The sequence below is a fragment of the Nicrophorus vespilloides genome, unplaced genomic scaffold (assembly GCF_001412225.1).
Source record: "Nicrophorus vespilloides isolate i.1.1-1 unplaced genomic scaffold, Nicve_v1.0, whole genome shotgun sequence".
NCBI lineage: Eukaryota > Metazoa > Arthropoda > Insecta > Coleoptera > Silphidae > Nicrophorus > Nicrophorus vespilloides.
The window spans coordinates 42,678-57,081 of record NW_017096830.1 but is presented as its reverse complement, the minus strand read 5'-3'; the positions used below and the strand labels follow the sequence as shown (position 1 = coordinate 57,081).

Here is a 14,404-nt window from a genome sequence, read left to right as displayed (position 1 = left end):
GGAAAGACTTGCCCCGATCCATTAAAGATAAATGAATGTTCTAAGTTTCTCGACCTACCTTTAGAAACACACCTAAACTGGAAACTTCACATAAATATGTTACATATTAAGATATAATCATTTTCTATTGCATTAAATGCACTTACCTTCCACATAGGTCTAGAAACGGTAATGACTGCACACTATATGTACATATTCTCGTTTTCATTAAGTGTACTAATATTCTGTTATAAATGCACTTATCTATATACAAATATACTATATTTCGTATGAGTATTTTATTCAAGTGCGTTTTCGTTTTAAAATATGTAATATATAATAATATAATGTGTTTCTCATGTAATTAATTTCAATAAATATTTGTACTTATACAGAGTCTAAATATCGCATTAAAAATTCCTACATGAACTATACAATGAAATATGAAAACCAATGTTTCTGTATTGATTTCGTGATTTAATAATATAATTTACCCTTAAAAATAGATTTAAGAAACGAAATATCTAATCAAAAGATTTTAAGGAAATTAGTACTTCATTCTTATTTTTACATTTAAATATTAATAAATATTTTATGAAAAGTTCAAAGAAGTTTTAAAGTTATTTTCAATCTTGATTGCAATATAAATAACATTTAGAGAACATGCAGTTATTGCATATACAGTTAATTTAATATTACATACGGTCTTAATTGTTATTGGAAACTTCTCCTTATGCTTCCAAACAAACTACATGTACTTAATATGAATATCCACTACTGAAGTTTAGAGTGTTGCCCGTCGTAAAGCGCCGAGCCGAAAATCATTAAGTTTGATTACGATCGGTTGTTAAAAATCAATTTATCGTAAACTATAAACTAAACCCTCGTTAAAGTAAATTGCATTTTGGAAATTTGAAATTTAACAATTATTTTAGATGATAATTGGGGAGTAATACGTGAACAAAATGTTTAAGAATATACACGAAACTACGAGAGTTCTGTTTGGTCCATTGTTTTATTAGTAATAAATTATTCCAATATATGATATTTTATAGTATATTTTGTATTACAATTATATTTAAACATCAATTATGTATTTGTAATGATTTCAATTATTGTATTAAGTTACTTGTTGGTAATTATCTACGGAATGTGCACATGACTAACTTAGCTTATTTTAAATACTTGAAATTCTCGTAATATTTTCCATACACTTTTTATGATCAATTTGAAACAAAATAATTGAACAATTTTGAAATATTGATTTAAGTAATAACTTTGGATCAAATAACTAAATGACTATACCTACCTGGTTTTATAAATTCAAAAGCTCTTAATGCAGAAAATATCAATGTACGCCGGACAGCTGTTAAATTTTCGACATCTTTTGTCATGATGTACTTGGTGTCATATTGACAAACATGAAGTAAAAACTGACTAAGATCAGAATCACAAAACGACTATCATTTTATAACTTATTGAATTATTATTATCAAAGAGTATCTGTTCTGATTAGTATATATTCCAATATTTTCTTTTCTTAACCTTAAGCTTGGTGACGAAATGCGACCTTCTATACTTGTACCATGAAAGCTACCTTCTAGGACTTTTTTTACTTACATAATTTTCATTGTGTTCTTTACTATACAACGTTTCTGTTAAATGGTTTGAATGTAATTATCATTATCAGATATGACATGTGACCTAATACATAACCTTGTTGTATGAAAGCTACGTGACCCGAGTGTTTAAATATGTTAAATAACCATAGCAACAAGGTGTCAACGATGATATGACTGGGTTATTTCCATGTGTCATTTTCCTCGCACATTTTACGTTTCTCGCCGAGCACTACTTTCTATTCCATTTTTGTTTTATGTATTTTCGTACTTTTTCCCCGTTGCAACCATCCCCGTACCGTTGTAAATATATGTAAATATAGGAGTACGAGACCGGCGTACAACGGAGGGGCGGCAAAGTGCTCGGATTTTATATGTGCGAATTTTTATCTAGCAAGCACTATCCCGGCGATTTATGCATTTTTGTTATTATTCCGCGCGGAATTTTTGCTGTCTCGTGCGAATTTTTACGACCTATAATATTTAGATTCTTTTTTATTTCTCCCGCCACCGTTTCGCTTCCGTCTCGTCGCATACGTTTATTTCCTGCGGTCACACCGGAAACTATATATTTCGACACGCTGTAAATTCCGAATGAATACATCTTGCAAAGCAAAACATGAACGCAAAAACAACGACAGCTTTGACGTACGACCTCTTTGATTTTAACCCAGTTTTATAATTTCCGTCATCGTATACGTTTTAATTGAAAACGTTAAGATTTTCTTTTATGAATAAACCATATACACTCATTTTTCATCAGAAAAATATAGAAATTGCTGTTCAACACCATACATTTGCAATGTCTATAGTTTGTTTTTATGTAAATCGAAGATTATACAGTTTTTTCAAATTGTATGTTGAAATAAACCTAATTTAAACCATTACTCCAATGAGAATTTTTTCAATCTAAATTTAAAATAAATACTTGGCAATCGTATCAACTATTGTGTACGAATTTCAGTTTTGCATGTAATTGTAATTGGCAGTTCAAATTCAGAATCATCTGACTCCGATAACCAATAATATTTGCTACGACTGACATATTAGTGACTCCTGTCACACATTGTGGATGCGGCATAAAGACTTCTACTACGCAGTGCAATATATTCAACACTAGCTGTACATGGGATATATAATATTTTAATTGTTTTTTTTTTACTTTCAAAACATTTCCAGTCAAATATTTGCATTTTTACCGTTTCTTCATTGCTATTGTGAATGAACAAAGTCGTCTGAATATATTACAGTAAGTACATTAGTATTTGTTGTTATATTTTATATTTAATTGAATTCACAATATGAACTCTCTATCCACATTATTTAAGTTTGTACGAATGAGCGTTAATTAACACCTCACTCAATACGTTTGTAGGATGATAAATAGATGACGCCTCTATCGACAAATGATATTTAAGAAGTACTTATGATTTTTAAGAAGTACCAACTTTCAGACGACGCCTGTCAAAATTTCATGGCAATTTGACGTTTAGTTCATATGTTATAGTGGTTTTAATGACGCTACTATTGTCATTTTCAAAACAATGTTACATGATTATATTTTAGTATATATCAAATTTTCTTTTGTTCAAAAAGTTTTATAGGTTATGTATGACACATCGACAAATTTAGTTTCAAAGTTTATTTTTTATATAAGAAAATAAATTAAACCTTTGAGATACAACCTGATTTTTCGAACATTAATATATGTTTTTTTTTTAATTTTCTTGTCACGGAAGAATTTGAGTTATTATATTTGTGTTTTTTTTGTTCAATAAATCATGTATTCCACAAGTTATCACGTAACTTCGGTACAAAGGATTTCCGTCTCTTGCGCCATGCCATAACAGTAAAGTTCAAGGATTGAAACGATCCCGCCGCCGCCCGAATCAAATGTGGTGTATAAGTTTATGGTGGCCGTATAGTTTTTTGAATGGGGCAGCGGTAGGGGCAGGAGGGTACTCTGTATTCGCTCAGACCAATTTCGAGTGGTGCGGGGGCTCGAAACTTGGTGGAAGGGATGGGCGGAAGGGGTTCCGCGCGGAGGGAAGAGCGCCGCCTTCGGAGCACGTGCGACTCTCGTCCCCGCGCTGTACACGTGCGCTGTATCCATGGTGACGGGTCGATGTTTTGGCCATAAAGTTTTATGGGCCCCATTGCAGACGCACGCACGGCACGGCGTCGCGGCGCTCCGACCCCGACACAGCGCCGTTCTGTCTGCTACTGCAGAGAGGGCACAAACCTCCCCCGCGCTCCAAAGATGGGCAAGACAGAGATAGCGCCAGCTCGGTAAGCCGGTCATAAAAGCCAGAAACATTTTCCCGAAATTTAATTAAAAAGCAACAACGGCATAACATAAAATGGAATAAAAACGGAACATTGCCAGTACTATGGTGTGCATTGCGCACAAAGATACAAGATAACATATAAAATATGTATTTCAACTTCGCACATAAAAAAGAACGTAACATTTTTAATGAAAAATCAATTGTGTAAATTTAAATAAGTATAGAAAATAAAAACTTTATAGATTTTCATATAAAAGACTATATAAGTTTTTATATGTAAAACTTATTTGGATTATGAAAACAAGAAATGTCATTTCATTTATACTATTAGAATTTATTTGAAGCTTATTTTTCTATTTCCCTGCTGCAGTCTCACAGTTAAAGTTAATATTGCCCGAAAATTTTGAAAGCTTTATTTATATTTATTTTAATACAAGTGTATAAATAGAAAACTTCCAATTTATTAGCCTATATTAAAATAATTGTAAAATGTTTATAAGAAATTGTTTCATGTTTTTACCCAGTTACTTTATTTTTAAGATTAAATTTTATTATTGGCTTTTTTATATTTCATCATGTAATGTAATTTATAAGATAGAACAGAATATTTTAGATTATATTTGTAAATTTTGCAAAACAATTGTTATAATTTTTTTGATAATAATCATTATTTAAAGTTTGGATTCTAAATTTTACTATGTTAAACTTATTAATCATTCGTAATGCTGCAAGGCGTACAATATTTCCCAAAATGTTTAAGAATTGGTACAAGCTTTAATAAATAATTTAATGAATATTTAAAGTCGGCTTTGGGCTACAATCACGACATTTTCAGTTCATTATTATTATTTCATGACTTATGTGACAATTGTGGTAAAAGCTTTAGTAAATGAAACGAATTAAGGATTGCACTATGCGTGACTTGTAGCATAAATGTATGTCAGGCGTATCAATTACTATTGGTTATCTTGATATGCAATGACATTGAACTGCTATTAACAAATTGTGTCAAATTGTTAACCAAAATGATATATTATTTGTTGAAACAGTTACATAAGTATTTTTGTTAACAGAAATTATTATGAAGTTTATTAAAATATTGAATTGTTAAAAAATAATGTAACTTGAAATGAAAATACCAATTATATATTAATTAAAAAATATTTGTTTATAGACAAACGAGTTTATTGCTAACTCCTTATTTAAATTGAAGATCAATTTTGCTTGGGTCGTTTAGCGAGTGAGTTATAGGTGTAGGAATTCGGAGAGACGTTGGGTTTCGAACAAATGCGTTCACTAATGGACTAATGGTAAATGGAGTATTTTCTTAATGAGATTAATCCAGATCGATCGCCAGTGGTTTTCGTAATAGCAATGCAATCCAGCCGCAGCCAACACCACCCAACTCGCTTTTCTGCATAACGCATAATGACAAGGGATAGGATGGAATTGGGGATGAAATGGTATAGGATGGAATAGGATGGCACAGGCTAGATACGATAATGAGTATTAATAAAGCAGATTTGCCTTGCTAACAGCATTCGTCGACCGAGCCATAATCAGCATTACAAAACCCTCGAAGTCGTCGAAGGATTCAGTCGTTGATGGTGGTGATGATGATGTTGACGGCAAGGAAGGATCATTACTTAGTCCACGGCATCGGAAATAATAATGATACTGCACTCACGCCGTTCCGCTTAAGCACGAAACATTCCAACCTCTTCACTCGAAATTAAAATAATTATTTTACATTTCTGTTAAAGAATCAGTTTAATATTTGCGTTCTGCAAGTTAACAAACACAAATAAAGCCACGGTGCATAACAAATCTGCAATTACAGCAGTTACAAACCATTTTAGTCTGCATATTTCACTATCTCCATGACTTCAGCGCATATAATTTACAGAGTAAATAATTTATATTTGTGTAAAACTTAACTCATTTAGTTTTTTCCTTCAACTGCAAATTGATCACGAAATACTTCAAATATATAATGAGAAAACTGATTACTCTACAAATAATATGTATACGCAGTTGAAAATCTATTTTACCTTCATCTTTTTATACTAACAAATCTAAAACGACAATTTCATCTTTATTTTAAAGGAAGACAAACGTCGCATAGTATCTTCATATAACAATGTATTGTCGATGAAAAAAGTAATAAGTCTAAGTTTTCATATTTAAGATGTTGTTTTTTTTTAATTTAAATAAACATAAAAATAATTAAAATAAATTTACTTACAAAATTTAAAATATTGTTTTAAAAAACTGTATTATGAAAGCTTCAGATTTAGAAAAAAGGTTTTATGAAAAAAACCGACTGAAAAAGTACATTCACTTGCAAAAAAAACCTTATTTTTTTCTTTTTAATTACAAATGGAAAGCTCTTTGGAGTATTGCACCTCGATAAATTGCGCGTTTGGAAAGTTACATCGGAAAAAGGTCATCCCTGATTTACTGCGGATCAATTGCATCGCAAAACGAAAGTGCATAGACACTAATGATGATACAATATTTGATCGGTATCGAATTTAGAAGATTTATCAGAAAATAATTGATAGGATAAATCAATAATTTATATGCTCAATATTTTAAACAAACAAAAAATCTCAAGAATTTAAATTATAAGTACTATTTTTTTTGATAAATTAAATATATAATTTCAATGATAATCATACAAAAAATAAATTTATCTACCATTATACTAAAGATATATTAAATAAACTATTAATTAATAGAGATTGATTAAAAGGATATATAATAATATGCTATATTTAAGTAGCAATTTATTAAGTACAGTCGGTTAATTTAACCAAATTTGATTATAAGTTGTATAAAAAATAGAAATAGATCTGGCCAAGTCAGTAAGTTTCTAAAATATCGATGAAGAGGATGTTACAAATTGATTGAATATGATGGTTTTTAAGTGGAATATTCAGAAAACCTTGTTAGAAACGAAGACAAAGAAAAGTAGAATTTTAAGAAGTTTATTGAGTATCTAAGTTGACTGAGAAGAAAAAACTTTTCAATTTTCATGAATTGTCATGAATGTATTCTGACCATCGTATGTTTCGATCTGAAAACGAGGTATTTATTAACGAAGTATATTTGTGGAACGCATCCAAAATTTATAAAACAATTTATGAATCTTATGAAACATTAAAAATCAGAATTATCATTAGAAAAATAATTTTGATATATAATTTGAATTAACACCTCATTCAATAAGTTCGTAGGATGACATATAGATGGCGACAAATCCATATGATTTTTAGGAAGTACCAACATTCAGACGACGCCTGTCAAAATTTCATAGCAATCTGACGTTAAATTCACAAGTTACAGTAGTTTTACTCTTATAAATTTCAAAACAATGGAAAATTCTGAATTTCGTGTGTTGATAAAATATTGCATTTCGATAGAAAAAATATCGTTCAAGCAAAGCAATGGGTATATAAGTGTTATGTGGACTCTTCTCCATCGAGACAACTGCTACAGAAGTGGTTTGCTTATTTTAAACGCAGTCGATGCTGAACGCCCAATTGCGGCAATTGTTATAGAAAACATAAAAAAATACACAAAATGGACCGATCGTAAATTGAAGTTGAGTGACATATCTGACACCCAGAAGATATCAGAAGGCAGTGTATTCACCATTTTGCATGAACATTTGATCATGAGAATGCTCTGTTCGGAATGAGTACTGCGTACAAGCTCAAAATGGAGCAAAAACAACGATGATTCCGAACGCTGGTTGGAGCTGTTCAAGCGAAATAAATAGGATTTTTTCACACGGTATGTAACAGTGGATGAAACCTGGATCCACTACTATACTCCAGAGTCAAATTCATCGTCAGCTGAGTGGACAGCAAAGGGTGAAAGTCGTATTTTGAGGCCAAATATTTGCCAAAATATTTAATATTGAAAATAACATGTTGTGTACCAAATATAAAGTTAAGTTAAGTTAATTTCATGTTAAATTTTGAATAAAATATTTTATTTTTATTTTTTATTGAATTTGTCATTAAAACTTCAAATTTATCAAGTTAAAATGAAAAAGAATTAAATATTGTAGCAACAAAAAGCATTGAAATAAAAAGATATAATTGGAATATCAAGTTGAGTACATTATGAATACATTCATTAGATTTTGTTCGTTTATACGACTATATGATCCGCTTCGACGTTTCTCCCTTCTTTGAGGAGACTGTTGTATTTTTGGGTTTAGTACCGATGGGATCAAGAGATCAAGTCGAGCCCGTGCTACGGACCAACACTCGACCCCCTTCTTTTCTTATTTACAAAAGCGGAATATTTACCATTTAGTCAACATCCTGTCTAAACAGTGTGTTTGTATATCTTTTGGCGGTCGGCGTGAAAGAAGGGGGTCGCGCCTAATGCGATTGGCAGCGAGAAACGAAACGGGAACGAGAGGCGAACAGAGGGAGGTAAGGACGCCGACGTCGATGCCGACAAAGGGAATGCATGCAATAACACACACACATACAGACAGACAAGCTGTGTATAGTCATCAGCAGCCAGCTTCTGTTGCCGCCGCCTGCGATGATGATCACGATCATGATGAAAGGGTGGTTAAAATTGTACTGAAATGCACACACGCGCATTCTGTTTACCTACGAAAAGGAAAAGAAAGGAAAACCGAAAGTATAAAGAAGAAAATAGAAAAAGCGAGGGCGAAAATACTCGAAATTATCTCACCCGCGACGCCTGTGGCAGGCAGAGGTGCCGACTGATCAAAAAAACACGACCATAATTAACTTCACTTTACCCAAAACGCGCATTCAACCCCTCCTATTTATAAACCGCATCTATTATACAGGATGCTCCATTGACGGTACTAAATACCAGTAATTTATTTACCTTTAAATCATATGTGTGAAAAACTAATTAAATTCTAGGACAACTAATCATTATTATTTTACAAATTAAAATAACTTAAGTATGAAATTTATTTTCAAATAAGATTTTGTACACAAAATTATTTTTTTTGTTGTGCATCCCATTTCAAACAATACGGGATATTGGCGGAACTAATTACCTGAGGTATTGATGTACTATTTTATCAATGACAATAACTTAATTATGATCTTTATATACAAATAACTATTGATGTAAAAAAAATATCGAAAAATAATACAAAATGAAAAAAAAAACATTTGCCGATGATTCTGTGAACATATGAATTTCGCTGTAGGTCCTAGCAAATTATTTTATTTTAACTGAATACAATTTGTAACACATTTGATGTAATTTATTTTCTGTAAAATTTCGAACAAACATAATTTGTTGATCAAAATTAATTGTTTTATGAAATATTTTTCTTTTGAAAATATGCACAACAACGTATTTTCTACATTGCATTATATTTATAAACGATGCGTATTTAAAGAAACAATAGACCGACAATAAAGACCCACAATGTTCGTAGTAAATATTAAAAATCTGTAAAAACAAAACAACAAAGGGGAAACAAGTAAAACAAAATAGCTCAATTAAATCTGCCTTTTAATCTCGACGAAACCTAACACAATTGACTTTTGTTTCCACGGCGGAGTAAAGCTGAGCTAAGTTTGAAAAAAAAAATGAGTGGAATTGTGTATTTACATTTACCCCCCTCCTTGACTATGAAAAGGGCTTAACGCGTATATTTACAATTATTTGTGTTTCCTTTCTCGCATGGAAAACACTTCTTCACGCATCGCTCGGCAACGCACCACCACACACGACTGTCGAACTTGAATACCATCAGGGTACGACCGCACAATTAAGCACCGAATTCCATAACGAAAACAAACAATGTTCATAAGCGTGACGACCCAAACATGTTGTCAGAGCTTGATCGACGAGTGATGGGGTAACGAGGGAAACTTGCTCGGCTCTCAGCACACGAATTAAATGCGCATATAAATTATCCAATTGAATAATGTTTACTGACAGATTTTTTATGGAGATATAAACTATATTTAAATGAAAATTTATAAAACTGAATGGAAATTTTAAGTTTATTATATATACGTACGTAATATGTACTACATATATATTTGTTATACTGTACTTAGGAAAGAGGTGGTTACAATATTAATTTATATGAATTATATGAATTGAACTATTGTCCAATTTGTTTGATTTAAAATAACTATTAGTGTAAAACTTGGAATGATTTAATGTAATGAAGTTTTAAATGAGGTCTATATTCTTATGCATTAATTATATCTTAGATTCTCAAGAAATATTAGTTATATATTTCACTAATTAGAAACTATAAGTCAAACAGTCAAGAAAAAAACAATAATTAAAAAGGATACTTTACAACTTTGAGTCCAATATTGTTAATACCCATATATTTCATCTTCCTGCATATTGTGCAGGATTAGAAGAAGTAGTTGAAGCTATGAGAAAACATCGTAAAAAATGCAATTAATAAAATGAAATTGTTATGCAAGGACAATGAATAATAATGTCGCTAGTAACAATTATAGAGAGAATAGAAGAAAAAGTAACAATAAAACAGTTACATTTATTAATGATGGTAGAAATGCAAATGAAATCGCGGAAGAAGAATGTCCGACGCGCGATTTATGATTTAAAGCCATCCATTCATCCGTCCAACAATGATCCGGACTCGTGCATAGCCTCTTTGGAGCCCCGAAGAATGTTAATGCCTTTACACGCATTACGCGCAAGAATTGTAAGTGGAAGAGACCCGATGCCAATTACCTGCAAATTCCGAAGCATTTCATCTCGGTAGGAATCATTTTTCTCTTCCCGTTTCTTCGTGGCAACTTTAAAATCGCTTCCAGTATTCGTTGCAAAATCCTCAGATTAATAATAGAACAGCAGAAATAGAGGAATTATGCTGGAAAACGGAAACGCTATGTCGTTACGAGGATACAGTAACCCCAGACAAGATATCGGAACTCTGTCCTGACAGCAGTTTCCTCATCCTCCAGCAGCTGCTTCAAAATTCCTCGGACGAGGTAGAAAAATAATCAATACGCCCGAGCATCGTAATAGATAGAGTACATGTGTTTCGCTCGACCCGATCTCGAGTGGTACCTGATTCACGTACAAATGGATTTAGAACTCGATAACATTCACCGATTGAAATCACGACCCGTCGATCAACACAAAGACTCAATTTGCAGCTTAATTAATTAAATATTCCGTCATCTTCGCCGTCTCTTCGTGTCTTCCATCCACATTGGAAAGCCGAAGTGTAACAACGGAGACAACGGCACAAAGGCATTTCGTAGACGACAATGGATTCACCGTATGAGCACTGAATTAATCATGTTTCGTTGCCTGTCCATAGAGGAATTTTGATTCGTTTCATTTCTTTTGTACTTTTCCGGACGACGAATATGTTTAGTGTTGTTTTTAAACAAAGGTTGCGTTCATTAAACTAATTGGAACGGGGGAAGGCTATAGGAAAACCGATGAAATCGTCTGCCCTCTTCCCAATCGATAATCCTCATCCTACCGCTCCTTCCATCTCCAGTCTATTACATTGATATTACTACATGTTTGCATTTGCTGAAACCAAATATGCTCTGAGAGGAAAACGGAGTTGTTGATGATGATGATCACGATGAGGAGAAGGTGGAGAATGATGAGGAAAAGGGCTTGGATTCAATATATTGGTATGTGTGTGTGTATCTGTTTGTATTCGTATTTACGAGTTTAATACATAACTTATGGATGGATGTCGAGGATGTAGAAGACGGCGAAACTGGGCCCGAATGCATACCGATAAGGCACGGATTCTGAATATTAAATATAAAAATATGTATGTATATAAGCCTGAGGAAGAATTCGATGCGAAGCCAGATGGCAGCAGGAAGACAATATACATAATGTGTTTTTGCGCACCACATCAAAGTTCCTTTTCTAGACAGAAGGAGAATAAAAAAAAACATGAACGGAACTCTCTTAAATCCACTCTGCGAATTGCATCGCTAGAAGCTTAGCTATAATCTCAACTTGAAAACTATTTAATTAGGCTTTGAGTAATTTTAATCCCTACTATACTTAAATCAGCCATTTTTTAGAGGGATAATATCGTCTATAGTGTCTCTAATTTGAAACTAGTTTATTCAATTTTGAAATAATGAATAAATAATATGAATAATTTCATTTGAAAATGCTATTAAATAATTGCAATTCAGATTTTAAATTTATTCAAATTTGTATTTTACTACAAATAAGTTCAATAAATATTTATATCATTGATACGTTATACGGCTTTTCGCATTACGGCCAACTTTTCCGGAACGTCTCTATGTCATTAAGCGATGTATGATGTTCGTATTAATCATATAAATAGTTTTGTAGTCAGTGTATTAAAAACAAATGAATTTAAAACAACATTGTAAAAAACGTACCATAAAGAAAGTAAATTATGTTGTTTTAATTACAGTGAATATGCAATCATTTTTTGCCACAAAGCTATGAACTTTCATCGCAAATAAATTGCTTTTTACTGCAAATTGGTTTTTAATGACATTTACTGCAATACCTTTAACATTTCTGCAGAAACTACCGTTGTCCAATAATTCTTTAATTTTAGTGAATTATGTTTAGTTTAATGTTTCATATTAATGTATACATTTAATGTTTATGTTATTTTTATATTTATTAATATGAAATAATATTAACATAAATTTATTGAAAAGTTTCATAAAGAAATAAAAGAAAACTATTAAATATAATTACGCAATTTATAAATCATGGTAAATTGAAAGTTGTTGTATTTTTTATAATAATGACCAAATAGATTTGTTATTATGGTAATATTAATAAAATTGGAATAACTATATATAAATAATAACTGGATATGGACAGGTTGAATGGTTTATTATTTAAAAAAATATATTTCGAGCAAAATAATTAGCATCTGAAATATATATGTTTCCGCTTTTGAGTTGATTATATCTTGGGAATAATCACGGTATGTACGAGGGATTTTTTCTCTATTTCTAATTCATAATTTTACATATCATTAAATACGGCATCCGTAATTTTTGCTTCGACGTCCGAAGGAATACGCGAGGGGATACCGTGCGCACCATCTTTCTCGCTCGTTCTATACCCACATCCCCCCAAGTCGTATCCGGCGCGCACGGGAACTGAATTTAAAGCAACAGCAGGAGAAGAAGATAAGTTTCTACTGGCATGATTGAAAGGAAGGACGGCGACGATAAAGCGCCAAATGGGAAAACGAGGCAAAGGGAACCCGGGTCAAAGTTCAGGCGGGATAATAAGAGCTTACCCGTCGTACGTACCCAATACACAGCTCCTATCGCCCCCAAAATAAAACGAAAAGAAAAATGAGTAAATTCCGAACTTCTTCTCTTACTTTTTTTTGCATCACAAAGCTGGGCACGTTGGATACATTTCGATTACACTTTTTTTTCCTCTCCTCGCATTCCTTTTGGCTTTAAATGCTAATCAGGAGAAAGTTTTCCCGACTAATCTTCTGCTCTAAATAATAATAATAAACGCATAATTCAAGACTTTTCCACCCTCCCCTATTCAATTATAGTGAAAGGGTGTGCGCGTTGGGCCTGCATTAAAATATTGCTTCGCGAGTGGCGCAGGAGGAAGTATTGCTGTAAAGAGGAGAGAGAAAAGTATAAAACTAGATGGAGACGATTAGATGAAATGCATACTACACCTGTATATTCCGGTGGCGATGCGAGTTGGCAGATCAAAGGGATATCTATCCATCTTCATACACATGCATTAATTTCGCTGGAAACCGGTTTTGGCAACGAATCTCTATACTACCTTTATTGCCGTCCATACGCGTAAACACATATTCATATTTTATAGATACGTACGTTTTCCAATGAATGTGAGAATTTTATTTTGTTTTTTTTTTTGCAGGGATCGAAGAAGCCTCCGTTCAGCTTCAATCTCCGGAATCTGCATCCTACATCGCCAAGGGAACCGAGGTGGTGTTGCGATGTCATCTGGAAGCCTCCGGAGACGTCCACTATGAATGGTTTAGGTATGTACCTACAACAAACGAAATCAATATTATACCGTTTCTAGCTATTATAAAAAGTTTAAAAGATTTTGAAAGTATGTATATATTCTATAAAACTTCACAAAAACCCTTATTCTTATCCCTTTACTAAGGGAGGCATATGCACAGATAACTTTGCCAAGGACAGTGAAACTACACTACGTGCTATTGCAATTACCAACTTATATTGTTATTCTATTTCAATATATTGTGTACGTTTGCATATATGTCTGATATCAAACATAGTGTACGATAATGTCTTTTTTTGTCGATGTTAATTTATCAATTAATCAATTTTACAATAATACTTTAAAATTTTAAGTGTTATTGAATACAAATGTCATTTAATAAAAATCAAATAGAATAAAAAAATATCTGCTGTATGGAATTATGCCACTTTTATAAAACTTATTTTCATAAGATTCAAGTGCTTTTTCTTATTTCTCTCTTGACCATTTCGTTATACT

At 32.2% G+C, this 14,404-nt stretch overlaps 1 protein-coding gene across 1 annotated transcript in view; it reads left to right on the top strand.

Moving 5' to 3' along the window:
• Nucleotides 1-14,404, top strand: part of LOC108558280 (tyrosine-protein kinase-like otk) — a 75,357-nt gene that overhangs the window by 47,031 nt on the left and 13,922 nt on the right. Inside the window, exon 4 of the mRNA XM_017915137.1 lies at nt 13,796-13,919. Within this exon, the coding sequence (XP_017770626.1) occupies nt 13,796-13,919 (124 nt within the window). The remainder of the gene's footprint in view (nt 1-13,795; nt 13,920-14,404) is intronic.